This window comes from Panicum hallii, chromosome 2, assembly GCF_002211085.1.
Source record: "Panicum hallii strain FIL2 chromosome 2, PHallii_v3.1, whole genome shotgun sequence".
Lineage (NCBI taxonomy): Eukaryota > Viridiplantae > Streptophyta > Magnoliopsida > Poales > Poaceae > Panicum > Panicum hallii.
The window spans coordinates 25,426,654-25,451,439 of NC_038043.1; the positions used below are offsets into that span (position 1 = coordinate 25,426,654).

At 41.3% G+C, this 24,786-nt stretch overlaps 1 protein-coding gene across 2 annotated transcripts; it reads left to right on the forward strand.

Annotated features, from left to right (window-relative positions):
- The first annotated feature begins 673 nt into the window (after positions 1–673).
- Positions 674–21,582, forward strand: LOC112882089 (auxin transport protein BIG). 2 transcript variants are annotated; one of them, XM_025947073.1, is made up of 14 exons: positions 674–1,051; positions 3,340–3,446; positions 3,615–3,780; positions 3,854–9,870; positions 9,988–10,599; positions 10,702–10,882; positions 11,515–11,749; positions 11,863–16,410; positions 16,515–16,737; positions 16,862–17,260; positions 17,722–17,865; positions 18,047–19,072; positions 19,229–19,732; positions 20,472–21,582. In XM_025947073.1, exons 1-14 carry the CDS (start codon positions 838–840, stop codon positions 21,282–21,284), a joined length of 15,189 nt encoding a protein of 5,062 aa, XP_025802858.1. In that variant the 5' UTR covers positions 674–837; the 3' UTR covers positions 21,285–21,582. The 2 variants fall into 2 exon arrangements, with proteins under 2 accessions (XP_025802858.1, XP_025802859.1); XM_025947074.1 differs by having other exon boundaries at positions 11,521–11,749.
- The last annotated feature ends 3,204 nt before the right edge of the window (positions 21,583–24,786 follow it).

Here is a 24,786-nt window from a genome sequence, read left to right on the forward strand (position 1 = left end):
CTGTACCGTGGCCCTATCCCCTGCCTGATGGTTGGTCCGTGGAGTGGGACCCGTCCCAGGCCAACGCAGACCCCTCCGAGTGATGTTAGTCCTTTTATTCATATTGTCATTCAATTTACCAAAACCTATTAGCGATTTAGATGCACTTTCACTACCATATCACATTAACTATGCTTACACATAGTGACCTCCATTTCCACCTTATAATAGAAAAAAAGACAAGTGATTTCATATAAACTTATTTAAAGAAAATATGCAAAGACCCAAGAAGTCCTCGTAATCACTCATGAATTAAATTGCTTCAAAATAACTTCTAGCTCTTTTGAAAAAAATAATAATAATTTTTAAGAAACATCCAACATCTACAATTTGAATATATATATTTTAAAAAATCATTTTTCTGAAACACAAAATGTAGTTAGGTATAAAAAGATAAACATATTTAATAGAAGCGATACAAAAGTTCCTAAAAATCCGCGAACTGACTTATAACCGGCACCACTAATCACACGGTTCTACACACACGGTTCTAGATGGATTCAAATCATCAGATCAAACCCCTCCGTATTCATGAAGGAAGACAAAACCGAAAAATATAATAAAATAAATAAAAGCCACTCGCAGCATCGGCTTCCTCCCCACGCCCATCTCCCCTGCCCCCCCTCCCCTCCCCTCTTCTTTCTCTCTCCCTCTCCTCCCCTCCTCTCTCTCTCCTTTCTCTCTCTAAAAACGACAACACAAGTAGCACAAAACCCTCCCTTCCCATCACAAGGGCGATCGATCCGACGACCGCTCTTCTATCAGTTGGCGGCCGCCGCCGATCGGAGATCCCTCGCCATGGCGGCGGCGGAGATCTCAGCGATGCTCGACCACCTCGCCGCCTCCACGGAGCGTGACCCGCCGGCGCGCCACCTCTGCTCGCCTGCGGCACGCCCGGGGCTCGAGGCCCTCGCGGGGGCCCTCGCAGCCGGTCCGCCGACTGACCCAGCCGCCGCCCGCGCTGTCCTTGCTGCCGCCCGGGCTGTCGTGTCCGCAGTCCTCCCCGCCTCAGGTGAGCTCCTTCGATCCCGCCTCTCCCGTCAGGATTCCAAACAAATATCCCCTGCTGGCTGTTGTTGTGTGATCCTAAGGTTGCTTATGCTTGTCAGAGAGTAAGATAGGTATTGCCTTCTCTTGGGGAAGTAGTTTGGCTTTGGGAACGGTTATGGATACGGCGAAGAATCATGTTCCATGTCTCATCACCTGCTTCAAGTAGCCGTGCTCATGCTTCTGGAGCAAGTTTGAAAGCCTTACGTGTTTTGTACCCCTTCATATTTTGCACGATCTTAGTCTACAACTTGGACATGTACTGGATCGTTTGATCTATATATATACAATTGTTTGAGATGTTTCCCTTGTAGCTCAGTCTTTTGTTTACTTAATTATTGCATCAAGCGTCAGTGCCAGTATCAAATTGTTTGACAGGGAGGTTTAGCCATCCTGAACATCTTTCCTGTTTCATATTTTAGGCTTTGCTCCACTTCTGCATTCTGTTTAGATGTTTGTATGATGTTAGGTTTATAGGTTTGCTTGTTCTTGTTGTCCTACCGTGGTTAATCTTGTTGCCATGAGGTCATAAATGTTGTGATTTCTCTGTGCATTTTTGTGAGTCTTTTTGTAAGTATTAAGAGACTCGGTTGAGCTAGTTTTAGTCACCTGAGAATTTTATATGCACATTTTCACTTCAAATGCACGCATGGATTGGGTTCACTGCTTCACTATACTTATATCGTTATTTTGTTTTATCTAGTATTGGACTGGTTGCTGTTTTGTTGCCAGTATCGGTTCTCAGTAGTACTGTGTCCAAATTGCATGATACGATGATTGGTAGTCTGTGGGGATTGGCTACATATTTTCTTTTCTGATCTTAATAATCTGGTACAAGTTGATGCAATGGTGATCTGTAATTCCCATTTCTTGCAAAATATGGAGCTAGGTGTTTATATTTTTGAACACTGCGGACATGAGAGTATGTATGAATCATATATGAGTGGATGTTTCCTGAACATGCACACTGCCTATTTACTAGTTCCGGTTAAAAGCTGTAATTGTCTGGTTGCTGTTTGATTTCAGAATGATACTCTCAATACTAGATTTCGCTTTGAATGTGTTTGTAGTTTATAGGAATGAGCATAGCTTATATTAGTTTCCTTGTTGGTTGCGTTAAGCTCCTTGCAGATATATACCTTAAGAGATAGTTTTTCTTTGATTAAAAGATTGTTCTTAGGGTGATGTGATCCAAATAATAGGGCTACTGATGTATCTGTTATATGTCAAGCAAGAATAATGAAATAGTTTGAGTCAGGTTTCTCTTGTACCAATTTGATCTCGCTCGTCTACAAAACCCTAGTCTGTCAAACATTCTCAGTCATCCATTTATCTGATTAGGAGAGAACTTTTGAGATTCGAATTGCACTGGAAGTGTTTTTCCCCCACACTGTTTTGGCATTGTTTTAAGTCTCTGAGTTAGCCCCTTGCCAAGCTGTGCCTTGTTTACTTTGTGGTTTTCCTTCTCTTTCTGCTAGATTATCCTTTAGTGAGGAATTTTTGTGTTTTAGATACTTCTCTGCCTCACCTGAAGTCCTGAGGAACAGATGCGGAGTTATTGCATTCCTGTATCTTATTTTGAGCATCTCGATAGGTGCCTTCTTAGTTCGGTGCTCTTCAGTGTAGAGTATCTTGCTGCTTCTGGAGGTCTTGCTTTTGTTGTCTGTGTTGCATTTAGGATTTACTATGATCTTAGACAGTGGATTTTATCTTTAGTTGTGTCATTGGACTCTCCTAGCAGTTCAAATCACTTTATTGGCTGATGAGAAAAGATAAGTCAGTTCTGCAAATAGATATATCAGATATGGGTTCTCAAGGTGTAGGATTGCTTATGGAGATCTTAATGCACTCCCTTGAGATACTAGGAAGCAATTTCTATTGCATGCCATGTCACTCCCTTGATATTAAGCATGCCCATAGTAACATAGTGACCTCCTGGATGACACTGAAAGCACTGAAGCTTCAACTCTTTCTTTATGCATGTGTTGAATTAAAAAAAATGGTAGAACCAGTCATGCCTTTGATGTAAAGTTGTCTTTCTGAGAAATCTTTTTCAATTTCTTGCCTATGATGATTGGAGTACTAATTTACACTTTAACAGATAATAAGCAATATGTCTTCTCCAATATTATTGCCCCCTTTCTGCTGTTTCCTATCTTTCCCTTTAACCATTAGGAGGTCTGGTGTTGCTAAAACATAAAAGGGATATGTCTAGGTAGTTAGGATTTGATCTATTTCTTCGATTGTTATCAGTGGAACAAGTGGAGCCAACAGTTGTGGAGACTGTGGAGAGATCTTTGGAATTCTGTCTCTTGCATCTAGAAAAATCATCATACGCTTGTGATGACTTTGGCTTACTGGTAAGTTTTCTTGGCTTGATTTTAATTTTGGGTGGGTGGGTGTGTTTTTCATTCTGAGTTTGTGACCTATACCATTGTGTTTCCATCTTGGTTGAGCCAGCATTCTGCAAAGATGCTTGTGCTTCTCGTAGCATTCTTTATTTGTTAATTCTGTTTGCATATTTGCAGAATGAAGTTGCCTGTTTCATGGAATTTGTGCTGCTTAAAGGTACTCACAATAAGGCATGCTCTTTGGAACCCAGCATTATAAATGACATCATTGAGCATTGGACATTTGTCCAAGTTGAAGCTGAGCGCTTGAGCCCACAAGAGAAATATTTCTGCTATCTAAAAGGTAAACTCCTGGGGCCTTAGGGCGAAAAGCTTCAATGTTTCATGTACATTTGATGACTTATCTCTATTACCAGGATTCAACTGCTCGAAAAGTGGAGATGATCTTAAACGGTTTCGTTTGGCCTTATTACCAGAATACTTGCTGCGAGATTACGTTATTTCGGAGAATACCCAATCATTTTGTGTGGTATCTCCAAATAGCATGGTGCCATTAGCGCAGCATTTTGCGGTTGTTCACTTATGTTGTATACCACGCCTTCTTACACTAGTGCAGAAGCTTTGCCAGTCTCCTGCTTTGGAAATGGTTGAAGATGTAAACATTGACTTGAGGTTGTCTTTCACCCAAAGAATTTTGAAGTTAGTTTGTGGTCTCACTATGGAGTTTCCTCCTGATGCTTCTGATGCCATGATGTTATTCTCAGTAGCAAGATGTGCCGATAGCCTTCCAGCCTTGTTCAGACTGAAGTTCAAGTTCTCAAATCATGACAGAGTCTTCTCTGCAGATGGTGTTGGCACTATCTTGTTGCAGATACTTGAAGAATTTCTACAGCTAATGCAAATTATCGTTTGCAACAGTGACATCTGTTGTACAGTTCAAGTATGCATACTTTCATCCATGTTGGAAATCTTCAGTCCTAATATATGGAGATATGAAAAATCTGGTACTTGCTTGGTGCCTCCTCTAGCTTACTCTCCTCGTGTTGTTCAATTTGTGCTGAAACTTCTTAAAGATACCAAACAATGGACAAGACGTGTTGACAGGGACAAACCTGACAAAGATGCCTTTTATTATCCATTCAATCATGAGATAAATGATCTGTCTTGTCATGTCCGTTCAGAGGAGGTACCATTGCTGAAGAAATATACATGTGAGGAGTATCTACAATTTATCTTCCCATCAGGAGAACAATGGTTGAATGGTTTAATTCATCTGACTTTTTTCCTCCATGAAGAAGGAGTGAAATCAGTGACAAATGAGAAGCCACAGCTGAGTTGCACAAAACAACCTGTTGTTTCAGAATTGGAATCTGTGGCAAGTCATGAGGAAGAAGCACTTTTTGGGAATCTTTTTGCTGAAGTACGTCCTGCAGGAATAACTGAAAGTGTTGAGCAGCCAACATCTCTAGGGAGCGATCCATCAAACAGCCTGCAGGGGCCTATTCAGCTAGCTGCTGATCTGATATGCTTTATGATAACATCCATATTCTCTCCTGAATGGTCCAGGGCTATATATATGGATGCTTCCAGAAAATTCAACACCTGTCATCTAGACCAATTTCTTTCAATACTGAAGTGCCAAGCTTGTTTCCCTGACGAAAGCAGCACTGGAAATACAATGCCTTCTGAAAATAAATTGCTGCACATAAATGCTGCTTGTTTTGAGCTCCTACAAACGTTTCTTGTTTGTGATGAATGTCCTGCTTCTTTAAGGGAGGACCTTGTGGAGAAAGTGTTCAATGTTGACAATGGGAAGTACACCTATAACCACTATGCACTTGCTCTAGTTGCGCATGCTATGACTTACGCAGCAAACTCAGGATTTAGTCTGGGAAGAAAGATTTTTGTTCAGTGTGTTTCTTATCTTTTGGAGAAGGCAAATGATACATCATCTAGCCCATTAAATGTTAGTGATTTCTGCGCAAGTCTCCCTTGTGCTTTTCATCTGGAAATTCTTTTGGCAGCATTCCATTTAACGACAGAGTCAGAAAAGGCTGATTTGGTCAAAATTGTACTCTCCTCCCTAGAGAAAATGAAGCAGCCTCCGTCTGGAGTAGCTGTGGCTGGACTGACTAGATGGGCATTGCTCCTATCAAGACTTCTTCTTGTCCTGCGACATATGTTGCTGTACCCGTTAACACACCCATCATGGTTGTTTACGAGGCTAAGATCCAGATTGAGGGATATCCAGTTGAATCAAGGCCAGTTGCGTTCCATGAATGATTATTTGCCATCCCTTGCCACTGTTATTATGGAGGAAATGCTTGATGATTCAGTAAAAAAGAGTGCTGTAACCAGTGACTTGCTCCCTCAGTTAATTGATGTCACTCCAGGTCATGCTGAATTCTATTTTGATAAGGCTGCTGTTGAATCTTTGGGCTTGAACATGGCTGATTTGGGTGCAACTATGTCACAAATCCTTAATTCTTGGAGTGGTATGCATGCTGAAGTTGCTGATGATCTCATTGTGGAAAGATATATATTTTTGATTTGCTGGAGTACTCTATCTGTTATAGGCTGTCATGGCAATGATTCTATTCAGAATGATCAATACTTGAAACCTGACCTTGACAATGTTAATGTCTTCCTAACATTTGCTCTAAGTATCAGCGATGGTGCTTCATCTCATGTGGGTGTCGATCTGCCTGCATTAATATTTAAACTCCTAAAGTTGTTGCACTCTGATATAGGTTCAAGTAAGCTGGAGAGTTGGGATTTCCCAAGGAAAGGGGCATGGCTTTCTTTTATTCTGTCTCTCATTAATGCGGATCTTCAGAGGCAGCAGAGAGGCGCAGAAACTGAGGTGGATTCACATAGAAAACAGGAGGTCCATGGTGAGGAGCTATTTACTTGTGAGAATAGTTTATCTACATACATAACCAAGAACAGTGGACACTGTGTGGATATCTTATCATCTCTTTTGGAGACCTATCTTCATACTTTTAAGAAAGCATATCTGTCATTTCTTGACAGTGGAAGGCCTTCCTTGGATAATTGTTATCCTTCCCTGCTACTCAAGCATTCTGTCTTTGACAAATCCAAGCACCACCTTGTTTTTGAAAAATCTGGTTCATATTTGGAAATGCTGGAACCCATATGTAAGCTTTCATCAAGGATAAATGGAGTCACCACAAAGCTAGCTGAAGGGCAGAAAAATTGTTTCTTCCTGAAGTGCTTGTTGCATGGATTTCCATCAGCTTACACTTCTAGCAACAGTGCTCTCCTTTCTTGCATTCTGGTGATAAATGAGATCGTTCAAACCTTTAATGGTTATATAAAGGTCGCACGACCAGGAGACAGAGACAGAGTTGATGAGGGTGTTATTTCCAAACTGCTTAGTATGGTGATGGCTGTTAGATCAGATCAAATATTCAGACCTGTTCATGGAGAGTGTGATCATATATTTATGGGTCTAATTAACAACAGGGATGATCTTGCTAAATACAGCGAACTGTTTGTTCTGAAGCAGCTAGAAGGATTCTTGGCTGACATAAACTCGAATGAAAGCATGGATAGCAAGGTGAAAGAGATTTTAGTTTCTACAGTTGTTGATCTAGTGGAAGACCTTCGATCAAAAAGAGAGGTGTTTAAATTCTTCCTTGGTGATGCAGAAGGAGCTCCTGAAGGAGCAAGCCATATTTTTGCATCTGAGCATGCTGATATGTCAGTCTTTCTTGATGTTTTGGATTGCAAATCTGAGCAGGTTAATTTGAAGATTCTGCACTTATTGACTGATATAATGGGCAGTGGTCATTGTCCTGGTCTTAAGCAGAAGTTGCAAAACAAATTTATTGGAATGGACGTGCCCTGCTTTTCGTCGTGGTTACAATTCATAATATTGGGGCCTTCTATAAAAGTTGAAAGCACAAATGGCACTGCTGGTCCTGCAACCCGAGAACTGGCGGTGGATTTTTTTACACATCTCATATGTCCACCTGAAACATTGACCAAAGAACTTCAACATCACCTTTTCAACTCTATGCTACTGTTACTTGATAGAGCATTTTTGTCACATGACCTCCAGACTGCTAAAGCATATTTCCATTTTCTTGTTCAACTATCAAGTGAGGAATCACACTTCAAGCACTTGTTTGAAAAGACTCTGATACTAATGGAGACAATGGTTGAGGATGAGGGTAAGCTGCAGACTTTAAAATTTCTGTTTTCTTTTCTGGAGGCAGTGTTTGGTGATACTGGACTAAATAGAAGTGCCCTTAAGAGACTTTCATCAAAAACTTCTGGCAGCAGTTTTGGATCTGGATCTCCGATCAAGCAGTTGAAAAATTCAGAAAATCTTGTTATTCGCACAAATCAAGTAAGTAATCCCGCTGTAGATTGTGCTGCTAGCTCTGGTGAGGAAGACGAAGATGACGGTACGTCTGATGGGGAATTAGGGAGCATTGATAGAGATGAGGAAGATGATGGAGACAGTGAGAGAGCTCTAGCGTCAAAAGTGTGCACATTTACTTCCAGTGGCAGTAATTTCATGGAACAGCATTGGTACTTCTGCTATACGTGTGACTTGACAGTTTCCAAAGGCTGCTGTTCTGTTTGTGCCAAGGTGTGTCATCGAGGGCATCGTGTTGTTTACTCTAGATCAAGCCGTTTCTTTTGTGACTGTGGGGCTGGAGGCGTGAGAGGAAGCAGCTGTCAGTGTTTGAAACCTCGGAAATTTACTGGGAGCTCCACTGTAGCTCCGGCTGCTGCTAGCAGCTTCCACCCCATACTGGCTTATCATGAGGATGTGGAGCAGGTTGCAGATAGCGGCTCTGATTTTGAAGAAGATATCTCTACTGATGCTGATAATTCCATGAAGCTATCTGTGCCTAATGAATTCAGCAATGGCCTTCCTTTATTTCTTAAAAATCTGGATATTGAGGTTAGGGTGCTTGAAATCTGCAGAAAGTTGCTGCCTACTGTACTTAGCCGAAGGGAGTTGAATCTTACGAAAGACAGAAAGGTTTTGTTAGGAGGTGATGTGCTGGTGTCACATTCCTCTGACATCTTCCAACTAAAGAAAGCTTTTAAAAGTGGATCACTGGACCTGAAGATAAAAGTTGATTATCCAAATTCTAGGGAGCTTAAGTCACATCTTGCTAATGGTTCTCTTGCTAAATTACTGCTCAGTATCAGCACTCGAGGTAAGCTTGCTGTTGGAGAAGGTGACAAAGTTGCTGTATTTGATGTGGGACAAATTATTGGACAGCCTACTGCATCACCTATTACAGCAGACAAAACCAATGTAAAACCCCTTTCCAGGAACATTGTTCGCTTTGAAATCGTCCATTTAGTTTTCAACCCGTTGGTGGACCATTACCTTGCTGTTGCTGGATATGAAGACTGCCAAGTGCTAACATTAAATAGTCGTGGTGAAGTAACTGATCGCCTTGCCATAGAACTTGCTCTGCAAGGAGCATATATTCGTCGTGTCGAATGGGTTCCAGGTTCTCAAGTTCAACTCATCGTAGTAACAAATTTGTTTGTGAAGATATATGATCTCTCACAGGACAACATCAGCCCCATGCATTATTTTACTGTAGCCGATGATATAATAGTTGATGCAACCCTTGTCCCCTCCTCAATGGGGAAATTGGTGCTGCTTGTTCTTTCTGAAGGGGGCCTTTTGTATAGGCTGAATGTTACATTGGAGGGTGACGTTGGTGCAAAAGTATTGGCTGAAACAGTCTTGGTTGAAGATGCTGTATCCATGCATAAAGGTTTGTCATTGTACTTCTCATCAACCTACAGGCTTCTGTTTGTATCTCATCAAGATGGTACAACCTTCATGGGGCGCTTGAATGGGGATTCTTCGTCGATAACGGAATTGTCATATATATGTGAGGAAGATCATGATGGTAAATCCAAGCCAGCCTGGCTCTACCGTTGGAGAGAGCTTGTAGCTGGCAGTGGAATCCTTACCTGCCTATCAAAATCTAAATCAAATGCTCCTTTTGCAGTGTCGTTGGGTCCTCATGAATTAGTTGCACAAAACTTGAGGCACAGTACTGGTACAAATTCCTCAGTGGTTGGTGTTGCTGCCTATAAGCCTTTATCCAAAGATAAAACACATTGTCTTATTTTGTACGATGATGGCAGCCTTCATATTTACTCTCATACACCTAGTGGAGGTGACAGTTCGACAATCCTTGCAGCAGAGCAAACAAAGAAGTTGGGCAGCAGCATCCTCAGCAGTAGAGCTTACACTGGCATAAAACCAGAATTTCCACTTGATTTCTTTGAGAAGACAACTTGCATTACATCTGATGTTAAATTTAATAGTGAAACAACCAAGAGTGGCGATTCTGAAAGCATTAAGCAAAGATTAACCTCAGATGATGGGTATTTAGAGAGTATGACATCTGCTGGCTTCAAGGTAGGATGTTCTGCTTTGTTCATACTGTGTTTTTTTTTTCTTCCAACCATGCAGTGTCCCTAAACCAATTAATGTTGAATGACTTATATGCACTCCTTTTTTTTGTGTGTGTTGTAGGTGACTATTTCAAATCCTAACCCAGATATAGTCATGGTGGGTTGCCGCATCCATGTGGGCAATACATCTGCTAGCAACATTCCTTCTGAGATCACAATTTTTCATAGAGTCATTAAGCTGGATGAAGGAATGAGATCATGGTACGATATTCCATTTACTACTGCTGAATCACTTTTGGCAGATGAAGAATTCACAATTTCTGTTGGGCGGACGTTCGATGGTACATCTATACCTAGGATAGATTCCATTGAAGTTTATGGTCGAGCTAAAGATGAATTTGGATGGAAAGAGAAACTGGATGCTGCGCTTGATATGGAAGCACTTGGTAGTAGTTCTACTGGTGGAAGATCAGGAAAGAGGCCTCAAATCGTGCAGGCTGCTCCTATCCAAGAGCAAGTTTTGGCAGATGCCCTCAGAATTCTCTCACGCATATACCTGCTATGCCGACCAAGCTGCTTTACTGATATTGTTGATGCAGGCATGGAAGTTAATAATCTAAAATGCAGAGCTTTATTGGAAACCATCTTTCAAAGTGACAGGGAACCTATGCTACATTCTGCTGCATGCCGGGTCCTTCAGGCTGTGTTCCCAAAGAAGGACACGTACTATCAAGTAATACCAATTTTCGTTATCTACTGATCTTAACACTTATGTTAAAAGTTCTCCTTCTGCTCCACTATTTTTTGGTTGAACCTTTGGCTTATGTTTGTACAGGTTAAGGACACAATGCGCCTTCTTGGGGTAATAAAATCACTCCCAGCAATAACTTCAAGAATTGGTGTTGGAGGTGCTGCATCTAGCTGGGTGATAAAAGAATTTATAGCCCAGATCCATACAGTTTCCAAAGTTGCGTTGCACAGGAAATCGAACCTGGCAACCTTTCTCAAAACTCATGGTATTAATTATACTTCTGACTTCTTTAACCAAATGTACCACTTGACTCTTACATGTTGCCTTTTAGAAGGATTTGATGTTCAATTGCTGACTGTTGTTGGTTTGTCTCACCTTTTGCATGTTGACTCAAGGAATAGATATTACAATACTTTCACCAATCAGCATAATTACAAAGGTTGCATTCATGTGGGCCCTTGATGCACATCAAACAACATGTTAGAGTTAGTGATATTTGTCAATCTGTCAATTATTTTTCTTCTTTTTGCTGTACTTATATTTGTCTGCCTTATTTCTATTCTGGAGATAACCTGCATGCTTAGTTAAGTCTCACAGGAAGGTAGGCTAGATGAATCATAAGGGTATTCTTATTGGTTAGTATATGTGAACTAGAGTACTTTTGCAGTTTAAACCATATGCAACTGCAAAGTGTTGCATCAATTATTCTGCTGCTGCTGCTGCTTCGATGTTCGTCAACTTGACTCTCCAACCTACATTTGTATCCACAAATTTGACCATAAAACACCATAGTTGGGTTAGATATAATTACTTAGCTCTGAAATGTGAAGCACAGTTGCTAATTTAAAATATTCTCCAACCTTCAAATTTTTATTATGATAACTGCATATTTTGCAGGTACAGAACTAGTCGACGGTCTTATGCAAGTTTTCTGGGATATATTAGATTTAGACAGACCGGACACACAGACAATAAATAGTCTTGTTGTACCCTGTGTGGAATTTATTTATAGCTATGCTGAATGCCTGGCTCTGCATTCCAATGAAAAATCTGGAGTTTCAGTGGGACCTGCAGTTGCTCTCCTGAAAAAGCTACTCTTTGCACCATATGAAGCAGTGCAGACTTCTAGCAGGTGATCTTCTCTTTTATTGTTTATCAATCAATTGGGGCGCCACTATTAATATAATAGTTTTCCTTTTCCTTTTTCTATCATTTTCTCAATTGCTTTTTATTACTGGTTTTCAGTTTGGCCATTTCATCCCGATTTCTCCAAGTCCCTTTCCCGAAGCAGACAATGATAGCTAATGATGATGCTCCTGAAAACCAAGTGAAACCGAGTGCTGCTATGAGTGCCAGCAGTGGAAATGCTCAGGTTATGATTGAAGAAGATCCTGCAGCATCATCAGTGCAATACTGTTGTGATGGCTGTTCTACTGTTCCAATACTTAGGCAAAGGTGGCACTGTAACATATGTCCAGATTTTGACCTATGTGAAACTTGCTATGAGATACTTGATGCAGATCGCCTACCGGCACCCCATTCAAAAGATCATCCCATGTCAGCAATACCCATTGAACTTGATACATTTGGAGGTGAAGGCAATGAAATTCATTTCTCTATTGATGAGCTAACGGATTCTGGTGTTCTTCATGCTCCTGCTGATAGAAGTGTTCAGACCTCCCCATCATCAGTTCATGTTTTTGATTCAAGTGAGTCCGCAGACTTCCTTGAGACTATTACAGACCAAACAACTGTTTCGATTTCTGCATCAAAACGTGCCATTAACTCCCTGCTGCTTAGCCATCTAATTGAAGAGCTTAGAGGCTGGATGGGGACCACAGCTGGTACTCGAGCCATACCTTTAATGCAGTTGTTCTACAGGCTTTCATCTGCAGTTGGTGGTCCTTTCATGGATAGTTCAAAGCCAGAAAATTTGGATTTGGAAAAGTTTGTGAAGTGGCTCATGGATGAAATCAACATAAACAAACCATTCCCTGCCAAAACACGATGCACTTTTGGAGAAGTTTCAATCCTTGTTTTCATGTTCTTCACACTTATGTTCCGTAACTGGCATCAGCCTGGGAGTGATAGTTCTCATTCAAGGTCAAGTGGGAGCTCTGATTTGACAGAGAAAGGTCATGTTCAGGTTCCGGCATCAACCCCAATAGCTATTCCATCATCCAGTGGTGACCAGGATAAAAATGAGTTTGCTTCTCAGTTAGTTCGTGCCTGTTCTGCCCTTAGGCAGCAGTCATTTTTGAATTATCTTATGGATATTCTGCAGCAACTTGTTCATACTTTCAAGTCGTCATCCATAAATGGTGAAGCTGGTTCTTCTGGTTCAGGCTGCGGATCCCTGTTGACAATTAGGAGAGAGCTACCAGCTGGAAACTTCTCTCCCTTCTTTTCAGATTCATATGCTAAATCTCATCCAACCGATCTGTTCATGGACTACTACAAATTGTTGTTGGAGAATACTTTCCGGCTTGTATATAGCATGGTTCGACCAGAAAAGGAAAAGTCTGCTGAGAAGGATAGAAGCCACAAGGTTCCCAACACCAAGGATCTAAAGTTGGATGGATATCAAGATGTGCTTTGCAGCTATATTAGCAATCCTCATACTTCATTTGTTCGGAGATATGCAAGGAGGCTCTTCCTTCATTTATGCGGCAGCAAGACTCACTATTATAGTGTGAGGGATTCGTGGCAATATTCCCACGAAGTCAAGAAACTTCATAAAATCATAAACAAGTCTGGAGGTTTCCGAAATCCTGTGCCTTATGAGAGAAGTGTGAAGCTCATAAAATGTTTATCTATTCTTTGTGATGTGGCTGCAGCAAGGCCAAAAAATTGGCAAAAGTTCTGCTTGAAGCACATGGATCTTCTTCCGTATCTCGTGGACAATTTTTTCCATTTCAGCGAGGAGTGTATTATTCAGACTCTCAAGCTTCTAAATTTGGCTTTCTATTCAGGAAAAGATGCAAATCATAATGTTCAAAAACCAGAGAGTGCTGATCTAGGAAGTTCTACAAGAACTAGCTCACAGTCTTCAGATTCGAAAAAGAAACGGAAGGGCGATGATGGTTCTGAAGGTTCCTCAGAAAAATCGTGCATGGACATGGAACACGTTGTAGAAATGTTCAATGATAAAGAAGGTGACATGTTGAAGCGGTTTATCGACATATTCTTGCTAGAGTGGAACTCAGCAGGTGTCCGCCATGAGGCTAAATGTGTTCTATTTGGAGTGTGGTACCATGCAAAAAACCCGCTTAGGGAGACAATGTTAACAATTCTTCTGCAGAAGGTGATACATCTTCCCATGTATGGGCAAAATATTGTTGAGTACACTGACCTTATGACCTGTTTACTCGGGAAAGTGAATGACTCCAGTGCAAAGCAGAATGACTCTGAACTTGTGAATAAGTGTTTGACACCTGAGGTAGTAAGCTGCATTTTTGAAACGCTCCATTCTCAGAATGAGCTATTGGCAAATCATCCAAATTCCCGTATTTACAACACACTGAGTTGCTTAGTGGAGTTTGATGGCTATTACTTAGAGAGTGAGCCTTGTGTTACCTGCAGCTGCCCAGATGTTCCGTATTCAAGGATGAAGCTCGAAACCCTCAAGTCCGAGACCAAATTTACGGACAATAGAATAATAATAAAATGCACTGGAAGCTTTACCATACAGTCAGTTACAATGAATGTTTATGATGCTCGTAAGTCTAAGTCTGTCAAAGTACTCAATTTGTATTATAACAACAGGCCTGTGACTGACTTGTCAGAATTGAAAAATAATTGGACTCTTTGGAAGCGTGCTAAGAGCTGCCATCTTACATTTAATCAGACCGAATTGAAGGTTGAGTTCCCCATCCCAATTACAGCATGCAATTTTATGATTGAGCTCGATTCATTTTATGAAAATCTTCAAGCTTCTTCCCTTGAGTCATTGCAATGCCCACGGTGTAGCAGGTCTGTCACTGATAAGCATGGCATATGTAGTAACTGCCATGAAAATGCATATCAGTGTCGGCAGTGTAGAAATATTAATTATGAAAACCTCGACTCTTTCCTCTGCAATGAGTGTGGATACAGCAAATATGGTCGTTTTGAATTCCACTTCACGGCAAAACCCAGTTTTTCATTTGATAACATGGAAAATGATGATGACATGAGAAAAGGATTGACAGCAATTGAGTCAGAGTCAGAAAATGCTCATAGGCGGTACCAGCAACTGATGGGATTTAAAAAGCCTCTCATTAAACTTGTGTCAAGCATAGGTGAACAGGAGATTGACTCGCAGCAGAAAGATACTGTCCAGCAGATGATGGTGTCCTTGCCTGGGCCCACATGCAAGGTAAATCGTAAGATTGCACTTCTTGGTGTTCTGTATGGTGAAAAATGCAAAGCAGCTTTTGATTCTGTCAGCAAAAGTGTTCAGACTTTACAAGGGCTGCGTCGTGTTCTAATGACCTATCTGCAACAGAAAAATACTATTGATACCAATGCATTACCAGCTTTTTCAATACCAAGGTCTCCAAGTAGTTGCTATGGGTGTAGTACCACGTTTGTCACACAATGCTTGGAGTTATTACAAGTTCTGTCCAAACATGCAAACTGCAGGAAGCAACTTGTAAGTGCTGGAATTTTGTCGGAGTTATTTGAAAATAACATTCATCTGGGCCCTAGGACAGCACGCACTCTTGCTAGGGCTGTGCTATCATCTCTCTCTGAAAGTGATGCAGATGCAGTTCAGGAATTGAACAACTTGATTCTGAAAAAGGTGATGTATTCTCTTGAGCACCATCGTTCCATGGACATTGCACAGTCAACACGGGAAGAGTTACTGCTGCTATCAGAGACATGTGGTCTTGTAGATGAGTTTTGGGAGGCAAGACTACGTGTGGCCTTTCAACTGTTGTTCTCTTCTATTAAGGTTGGAGCAAAACATCCTGCAATTTCAGAACATATTATTCTTCCTTGTTTGAGAATAATTTCTCAGGCTTGCACGCCTCCAAAATCAGATGGTGGGGACAAGGAGTCAGGCTTGGGAATATCTAGCTTAACTGTGCAATCTAAGAACGATGACACCACTGGTAATACAACCACTAATAACCCCAGTGCTAAGATTCAACCAGATATATCCGGAAAAGTTCACGATGGAATTCAAAGAGGCCAGGATATTCCACTTCTGAGCTACTCTGAATGGGAGAGTGGCGCATCATATTTAGATTTCGTTCGGAGGCAGTACAAAGTATCACAGGCAGTGAAAGGATCTATTCAGAAGACACGTCATGATTCACACAAGTCTGACTATCTGGTTCTCAAATATGGACTCCGATGGAAACGTCGTGCATGCCGGAAGTCAAGTAAGAGTGACTTCTCGAAATTCGCCCTGGGTTCCTGGGTATCAGACTTGATTTTAAGTTCATGTTCCCAGTCGATAAGATCTGAGATATGCACTCTGATAAGCTTGCTATGCCCATCAAACTCTTCCAGACAGTTTCAGTTATTGAACTTGCTCATGTCTTTACTTCCTCGAACACTCTCAGCTGGGGAAAGTGCAGCAGAGTACTTTGAGTTACTTGGGACCATGATTGATTCAGAAGCTTCACGTCTTTTCCTGACCGTTCGTGGTTGTTTGACAACATTATGTTCTTTGATAACAAAAGAAGTGTCCAATGTTGAATCACAGGAGAGAAGCCTAAGCATTGATATATCACAAGGGTTCATTCTTCATAAGCTTGTTGAGCTCCTGAACAAATTTCTTGAAATTCCCAATATCAGAGCAAGGTAAAGCTGTTTGTGATCCTGAATAAGCTTCTTTGTTTGCACATAAACTACCAATGCATCTGGTTGCTTTTTGATGCCCTTACTGTTCCCCCCTCATACTACAGGTTCATGAGCGATAGGTTACTATCTGAGGTCCTGGAAGCTTTTCTGGTGATCCGTGGGCTTGTTGTGCAAAAGACAAAGTTAATTAATGACTGTAATCGTCTTTTGAAAGACCTTCTTGATAGCTTGCTCGTTGAGAGTACTGAAAACAAACGTCAATTTATTCGTGCTTGCATCTCTGGATTGCAGAAGCATGTGAAGGAAAAAAAGAGACGGACATCTTTGGTAGAGCACAGAATTTTCCTTTATTTTGATATTGTGCTTAGTTATAGTTTGATAGCAACTCTTCTGAACATAAACTGTAACTTATTCTTGCCCTGTTCATTTATCTGGAATTTTTCTTTTGCAGTTTATATTGGAGCAACTCTGCAATCTGATTTGCCCAGTTAAACCAGAGCCTGTTTATCTTCTGATACTGAACAAGGCACATACTCAAGAAGAGTTCATCAGGGGTTCTATGACAAAGAATCCATACACCAGTGTGGATGTTGGTCCTCTAATGAGAGATGTGAAAAACAAAATATGTAACCAGCTTGATCTGATTGGACTTTTGGAGGATGATTATGGTATGGAATTATTGGTTGGTGGAAATATAATCTCACTTGATTTGAGCATTTCCCAAGTCTATGAGCAAGTATGGAGGAAGCACCACAGTCAAACTCAACATGCTTTGTCGAATGCCAGCTCACTAACTGCTGCTTCATCCGGCAGAGATTGCCCGCCAATGACAGTGACCTACAGACTACAGGTTAGGGTCAAGGTTTCTTTTTTTTTCTTTGCTTCAGTTTTTCATTTTATATTGGCACTTATTTAGTGGTAAGGGATCTTGACACTTCTTTATAAGAACGTCTCATTAGCCGCAAATAAGCTAAGTTGCCGGAACTGCTATGACAGTTTATTTGCTAGTATATTTATGTGGTTCTATGATATGCCCCCTCTTAATATCATAGGACCTTGATTTCTTGTGGTTACTGCGTAGGGACGCCTAAAATTCAGATACAACTTTCCTTGTAAAATGCAATTGTTGTACAATAATGAACTAATCTGGAGAGTGTTCTTGTTTCTTTTAATAGTAACTGTGCATGATGTGATTCTTTGCTTCTTTGTGTTAGGACTTTCAGAGATATCTTGACGGATTCATTAGACATTCTGATTTTGTTAACATCATTTCAATGTTATGTTAATATGACATGTTTATTTTCTGACCAGGGTTTAGATGGTGAAGCTACTGAGCCTATGATTAAAGAACTGGAAGAAGAAAGGGAGGAATCACAGGATCCTGAAATTGAGTTTGCTATAGCAGGTGCTGTTAGGGAATGCGGAGGCCTTGAGATTATTTTGAGCATGATTCAGGTATGCTGTTTTAAGTTTACATTGAGTTGGTTATCTTCATCCCTCACTCTCCCTCCAGAGGTAGATTGATTGATTGCGCAGCTATTAATTCAAGAAATTTTGTGAATTTTTGTGTTCCAATCTTGTTAATGAGGCTTGAGATTGACCTATTTTGTATTGGTGTTCTTATGTTTTTGGTCAGAGCCTGCGTGATGATGAGTTCAGATCTAATCAAGAAGAGTTGGCTTCTGTTCTTAACCTTCTAAAGTATTGTTGCAAAATCCGTGAAAATAGATGTGCCTTATTACGTCTTGGTGCTCTGGGTTTACTGCTTGAGACAGCTAGACGTGCATTTTCTGCGGATGCAATGGAACCAGCTGAAGGTATTCTACTAATTGTAGAAAGTCTTACCATGGAAGCTAATGAGAGTGACATAAGCATAGCCCAAAGTGTTTTTACAACTACTAATGAGGAGACTGGTGCTGGTGAGGAAGCCAGGAAAATTGTTCTCATGTTTTTGGAGAGACTATGTCATCCTTCAGGTGCCAAAAAATCGAACAAGCAACAAAGGAATGAGGAGATGGTCGCAAGGATCCTGCCTTACTTGACCTATGGGGAACCTGCAGCTATGGAAGCTCTTATTCAACATTTTGAGCCCTACCTTAGGGACTGGACTGAATTTGATAAGTTGCAGAAGCAACATGAAGAGAATCCAAAAGATGAAAGTATAAGCCAAAAGGCGTCGACACAGCGATCTGCTGTCGACAACTTTGTTCGTGTCTCAGAGTCACTCAAGACTAGTTCGTGTGGTGAGAGGCTAAAAGAGATTATTCTGGAGAGGGGCATTACGAAAGCTGCTGTTGAGCATGTGAAGCAAAGCTTTGCTTCTCCAGGACAGACTGGCTTTAGAACAAGTGCAGAATGGACATCTGGCTTGAAGCTACCATCTATTCCACCCATTCTGTCAATGTTGAAGGGACTGGCCAAGGGCCATCTGCCTACACAGAAGTGCATTGATGAAGAAGGCATATTACCACTGCTTCACGCTTTGGAAGGGGTTCCTGGTGAAAATGAAATTGGTGCAAGAGCAGAAAATCTTTTGGATACACTGGCTAACAAAGAAAATAACGGTGACGGCTTCCTAGGAGAGAAGATTCAAGAGCTGCGACATGCTACAAGGGATGAGATGCGTCGCCGTGCTCTTAAGAAAAGAGAGATGCTACTTCAGGTAACTCTTGTAGTCTCATCAGCTGCTACGTTTGTGATGTTATAGGTCCTGTTTTCTGAAGTTTGTTCTGCTAATATTTCCAACAGTAACTGTTAGGCCCTGGATTCTACATATACACATGTTAATGAGCACTGCCTTTTTCCTTTTCTATTCCAGGGGATGGGAATGCGACAAGAATTTGCTTCTGATGGAGGTAGACGTATTGTTGTATCTCAGCCTATAATTGAAGGTTTGGATGATGTGGAAGAAGAGGAGGATGGTTTAGCGTGTATGGTCTGTAGAGAAGGGTATACCTTAAGGCCAACAGACATGTTGGGAGTCTATGCATTCAGCAAACGAGTGAACTTAGGTGCAACAAGTTCTGGTAGTGGCCGTGGGGACTGTGTTTACACCACTGTTAGTCACTTCAACATCATACACTACCAATGCCATCAGGAAGCTAAACGAGCTGATGCTGCACTGAAGAATCCCAAAAAGGAATGGGATGGTGCTACCTTGCGAAACAATGAGACATTGTGTAATTGTATCTTTCCATTGAGGGGGCCATCTGTGCCTCTTGGGCAGTACACTAGGTGTGTTGATCAGTACTGGGACCAATTGAATTCTCTCGGACGATCAGATGGGAGTCGTCTCCGGTTGTTGACATATGACATTGTGCTGGTATGTGATTCTGATCTCGGTTGCATTCCTTGTGCTAAAAATAATGCAAAATTCTCAATCATACATTTCACTGTAATTCAATTGGTATGGGTTACATTTTTGTTATCATCTAGATTTCGCTTTATTTTACTTCTTGCCTAGGTATGAAATCTCCTGTTGAGAAGTTGAAATATACCATGAAATGCAGAGTCATGTTTTTTATTTGGCCCTGAGAAATCCTTGTTTGCATTGCAATGCAAGGATAGAAACCTTGTTTCTGAAGATTATTTCCAAGTTGGATAGAATATTCATCATTCTTGTTCTTTTTACCTTACATGCTAAAAATATTTTCTTTAACATCAGAGATGTTGTTGCTGTTACATTCTATGCTAATATGCTCCATCAGTTCATAAATCGTGGACCACACTCATCATAATGTCACGTAGAAATGTTCAGTGGTTTCTTATCACTCATCGTAATATATAAGTACCCTCTATATCATTAATTTAACTACTATAAAGTTACAAGAGGTAGTGGTCAAGGTGTTTCGGAAGCCATTCTGATGTCTGAAATAGATCGACTAAGTACAAATTATTACTTTTTTGGTTGACAGATAGCTGTATTATGATCTATAAATTTTTTTTCAAAGTACCATACATAGAACAGAAGATGCTACTGTGAATTTTTGACAGTAGTTTTGGGAATCATTTACCTGTTACACTTGACTGATCTCATAAAATGGTGCTTTTGTTACCACTAGATGCTGGCGAGGTTTGCAACAGGCGCTTCTTTCAGCACGGATTGCAAAGGTGGTGGGAGGGAAAGCAACTCGCGGTTTCTTCCATTCATGGTCCAGATGGCTTCTCATCTTGCAGATGGAAGTGCCAACCAGCAGCGTCGTGCAATGGCCAAGGCTGTAACCACGTACTTGTCCAGCTCTCCATCAACACCGGAATCTCCTATTCGGCATTCAGCATCCGTCTCTGGATCCCGTGGTAGTTCAGGTTCCTCTGAGGAGACTGTACAGTTCATGATGGTTTATTCCCTTCTATCAGAGTCATACGAGAGCTGGCTCCAGCACCGACCTGCATTCCTGCAGAGGGGCATTTACCATGCATACATGCAACATAAGCACGGGCGATCGACCCTCAAGTTGTCGTTTGACTCGTCCTCCTCTGCGGTTCGGTCAGATGAAGGTTCATCCTCTGATACGAGTGAGAACAAGAAGCTATTTACCATCATCCAGCCGATGCTGGTATACAGTGGCTTGATCGAGCAGCTGCAACAGTTCTTCAAGAAGGGTAAATCATCTGGCACAAGCAAGTCAGGTGAGAAAGGCGAATCCGGTGGCAGCCTTGAGAAATGGGAGATCCAAATGAATGAGAAGCTGGGCAACATGAAAGAAATGGTGGGGCTATCCAAGGACCTGCTCTCCTGGCTGGAAGACATGACCTCGTCCGATGATCTGCAGGAGGCCTTTGATGTCATGGGAGCGTTGACGGATGTATTCTCGAGTGGTCACGCGACATGTGAAGATTTTGTCCGGGCGGCCATACATGCTGGCAGGAGCTGAGCATTGCATTGAAACGGAATGTAGGCTCCACGGTGTTGCGTGTTGATATATATGTGCCATGTGCCTGTCTGTTATACAACCAGCTGTAAACATTATAGCCTTGTTAGATCAACTGGTTCAGAACTGTACTCTAGTACTTGGTCTTGGCGACCTCCATTCTCGTTATGCTAGCTCCATTCAGCCCAGATATTTCCAGTTTTGGCATCCTTTGCTGTAGCTAAAATCTGTCACGGGCACATGTTACGGTAGGCTCATCTGGACCTATCCTATCAATACTCGAATTTTTGTTGCTTCACAACTTTTACACGGGTCACGATAAGGTCTCCGCCTATTATCTTGATGCTGTTGCTGGAGGGTCATTTCTCCATAAATCTCCGACTGAACGGTCGACTGAACGGTCAATATCTCCGTAAGTCTCCGATTGAAGGTAGGAAATTCCTAGACAGCATCATTGAGTACGCCACCTTCATAGTCAAGCCCAGACCCCTCTGAGAAGTGCGCAAGTCGGGTTATGAAGATCTTCTAGCATATCCCTCACCTTCCACTTTCTTAGATTTAGCCATAGAACCCTTACCGGAACCAGAAATATTGGAGGGAGAAGAAATTCGACACTTGAAGTTCTCTTCTCAATTCGAGGATGATCCATCTAAAAATCATAGAAACACTTCGAATTTCTTTGATACCTAATTAGGAGAGGAACCTTCTTTTGTCCACACCAATCAATTTAGAAATTCCATGACAGAACATTCCCTCAGACCTACGATACATTTTTTACCTCCCTCCTGATCCTCCTAACGAAGCAATTCTAATGGAGGCCATAAAGGAGGAATGATCGGATGGAGTGAGACGCTTTTTCGAAGCACTTTAGATTAGTTCACCCGATCATTCCTTGCTCTATAAGGGGATTTACTGTAGAAGCTCATCTTAACCCATCATGGAGATCAATATCATGCCATAGCACTTAGCATACAGTCTTTTGGGCAATGTTTCACTAAGAACCATCTGACAAGCTCCTCAAAAGTTGTCCCTTGGGACGCATCCTTGAATGTCGGGGGCTCGCAAGTGCTGTGCCGCTCACAATAGACAAAATCAAGGTCAAACTAGACTTCCACATCTTTGACATTCTCGATTTTGATCTCCCCCTAGGCTACTATCCAGAAAAACTTCTCAGGAAAATGTATCTCAAGGGAGCCTAGATGAAAAGCTTAGGGAAATCGCTTCTGCCACCGCTATCTCTTGTTTAGAAAATCCTATGGCAAAGCCTCTTCTCAAGCAAAACTCGCTCAAGAAGATGATGCATGTATCTCCGTTCGTATCATCCGATAATGTTCTGTTTGAGATTGCAAAATCTGCCACTCCCAAAGTGTACGACCTGGAAGAAACCCTTCATCCTTGTGGATGAACGATCACCATCACCTTCGATCGAGTTTGAGCCTCTTCCCGCTGGCCCGAAGTATGTTGTTCATGACCATGATCGAGATCCAACCCTCATATGGGCCATGGAATTTTGTGAGGCGCCGACTCTAGAGTCCGAAGGAAAAAATTCCATAGATGAGCATGGTAGCTTCATTCTTGAAATACCACAAGAACCATACTCGTTCAGTGCCTCTCCAAAGTCAGGCACGCTTTGTGCCCCGAGAAAGCACAAGGACTACAACCACCTTAAGGTCCTCTCTTGTAAAATCTTTAGGAGGTTGGTTGTAGATGCATATATTTATCATAAGTATTGCAAATTTTATGGATGCACCGTGGCACTAACCTTGCAGCTAAAGCTTCAATGATTCATCAACAATTGGTGATGAGAGGGGAACACATCACCAATGATAGCTGCAAAAGGACATTCCCATGGTCGAGCTTGTGACCATAAACAAATCACTGCCGGGAGATAGCCTGGATTATCATTTCCCTTTTGAATAAAAGCAAGATCATATTTTTAGGATAAACTCTCCTTCTCCTTCGGGTATTTTTGGTCACTAACCATTTCAGGTGGAGATTAAAAAGAACGTGGATTGGTGACACCTAAGAATAGGAGAGCTACACTGACTACAACACCATGGTGATTCTTGGTGAGGGAACGATTATGAAGAGAAGTTTGAAATCCACACACTTGAGTTATGTTGCTCAGCAATGTAAACTTCAAGTGTAGGGGAGGTATGTAAGAATCCCAAGTAAGTTCCTTTCATGCCAAACCTTATCTTGGTTTGGAGATGGTGTTGGTTCTTGCATCTTGCTCCATAAAAAAAAAATGAGGAAAAGAAAAGAGAGGAGTTACCACGGCAGCAATTCAGAATTCTCCATCAACAAAACGCCATGTAAGTACCCTTAGGTATATCCTACTTTTGACTTTAAACAAAGCCCTTCCGGGAGGTCACCCGAGGTTCAGATGGAGATAAACTCATGTTTATCTCCATCTGAATATAGCTCGATCATATCTTCATGCTGCCTTTGTCTATTCTCGTACGCTTTGGTTGAATGTCTTATGCATAACACATTCATAGACTTTTCTAAATTAAGCATGATGCTTAGGTTAAAAAGTCTTCTTTAATCAAATCAGACATGGCGTCGAGTTTGATTAATGAACCTTAGAGTCAATGCTTGTTTAGATCTTGGTTGTATATGTGGACTAACCCCTTAGAAAAATCTTCAAATCCAAACGGGTGAGTCGTTGAGCTGAATTCAAATGGAAAGGTAAGCCAAGGCATTGGATTCATGTTACGCAATATACGAAGGAGGTACATATCGTACTTCAAGGGTCCATCGTAAGTATATCCTTTCTCTCTTATGTTGATGCAATTTTAATTCAGCCTTGTTTGAGTAAGTCTCATGGTGTAAATAAAATTAAAAAATAACCAAAAATATTTGAGTTCGAATAAAGTAAGGCTCCCTGGTTCTCGAACTAGTAGAGTCCCTTTTGTTTCCACCTTTTTGTTTTTAAATAAAGAACGAGGAACAAGAACAAGTGTTTGGGAGATCTCTTGAAGTTTAATGCACATACGCTTGAGATCACCCATCAACACGTGCACAACACCGAATGAACCAGCACGAAAATGGCCAAGACGAACAAGTGCTAGTGTAGGTTGGTGGAACCCCAGGTTTGGCCAAACCACCACTAGCCCCGCTCGTTCTCCATAGCGACATTCTGTGCACTCTACCCCTCAGTCTCCCTGATCCATGAGTTCAAATGGAAACCTTTATTATCAATCACTAAAATTAAACTCAATGGGGATCTCTGATCACAAACTTCAAGCTTGATCTTCTTGCATATATTTTATTCTTTGCTAAGCCTGAACTTGTGAATCATATCTCAGGAAACCCATAATATTTAAGTTGTTGAAAAGTGAGATATGGCTTGGAAATGAATCCTCGCTTTATCTTCTTATGTGTCTAGGAAACTTTTATATCAAAAAAAGAACCCCCATAGCTTTACAAACTCCTTATGTTTGTCCTACCAAAGCCATATGTCGATCTTCATAAAATAAACCACATACATATGTGCCTTGTT

Coding starts and splice junctions, on each gene's coding strand:
- LOC112882089 (XM_025947073.1), top strand. CDS start 838: ATGGCGGCGGCGGAGATCTCAGCGATGCTCGACCACCTCGCCGCCTCC. Junction 1,052..3,339: donor CGCAGTCCTCCCCGCCTCAG/GTGAGCTCCTTC, acceptor GATTGTTATCAG/TGGAACAAGTGGAGCCAACA. Junction 19,073..19,228: donor AAAGAGAGATGCTACTTCAG/GTAACTCTTGTA, acceptor TTTCTATTCCAG/GGGATGGGAATGCGACAAGA.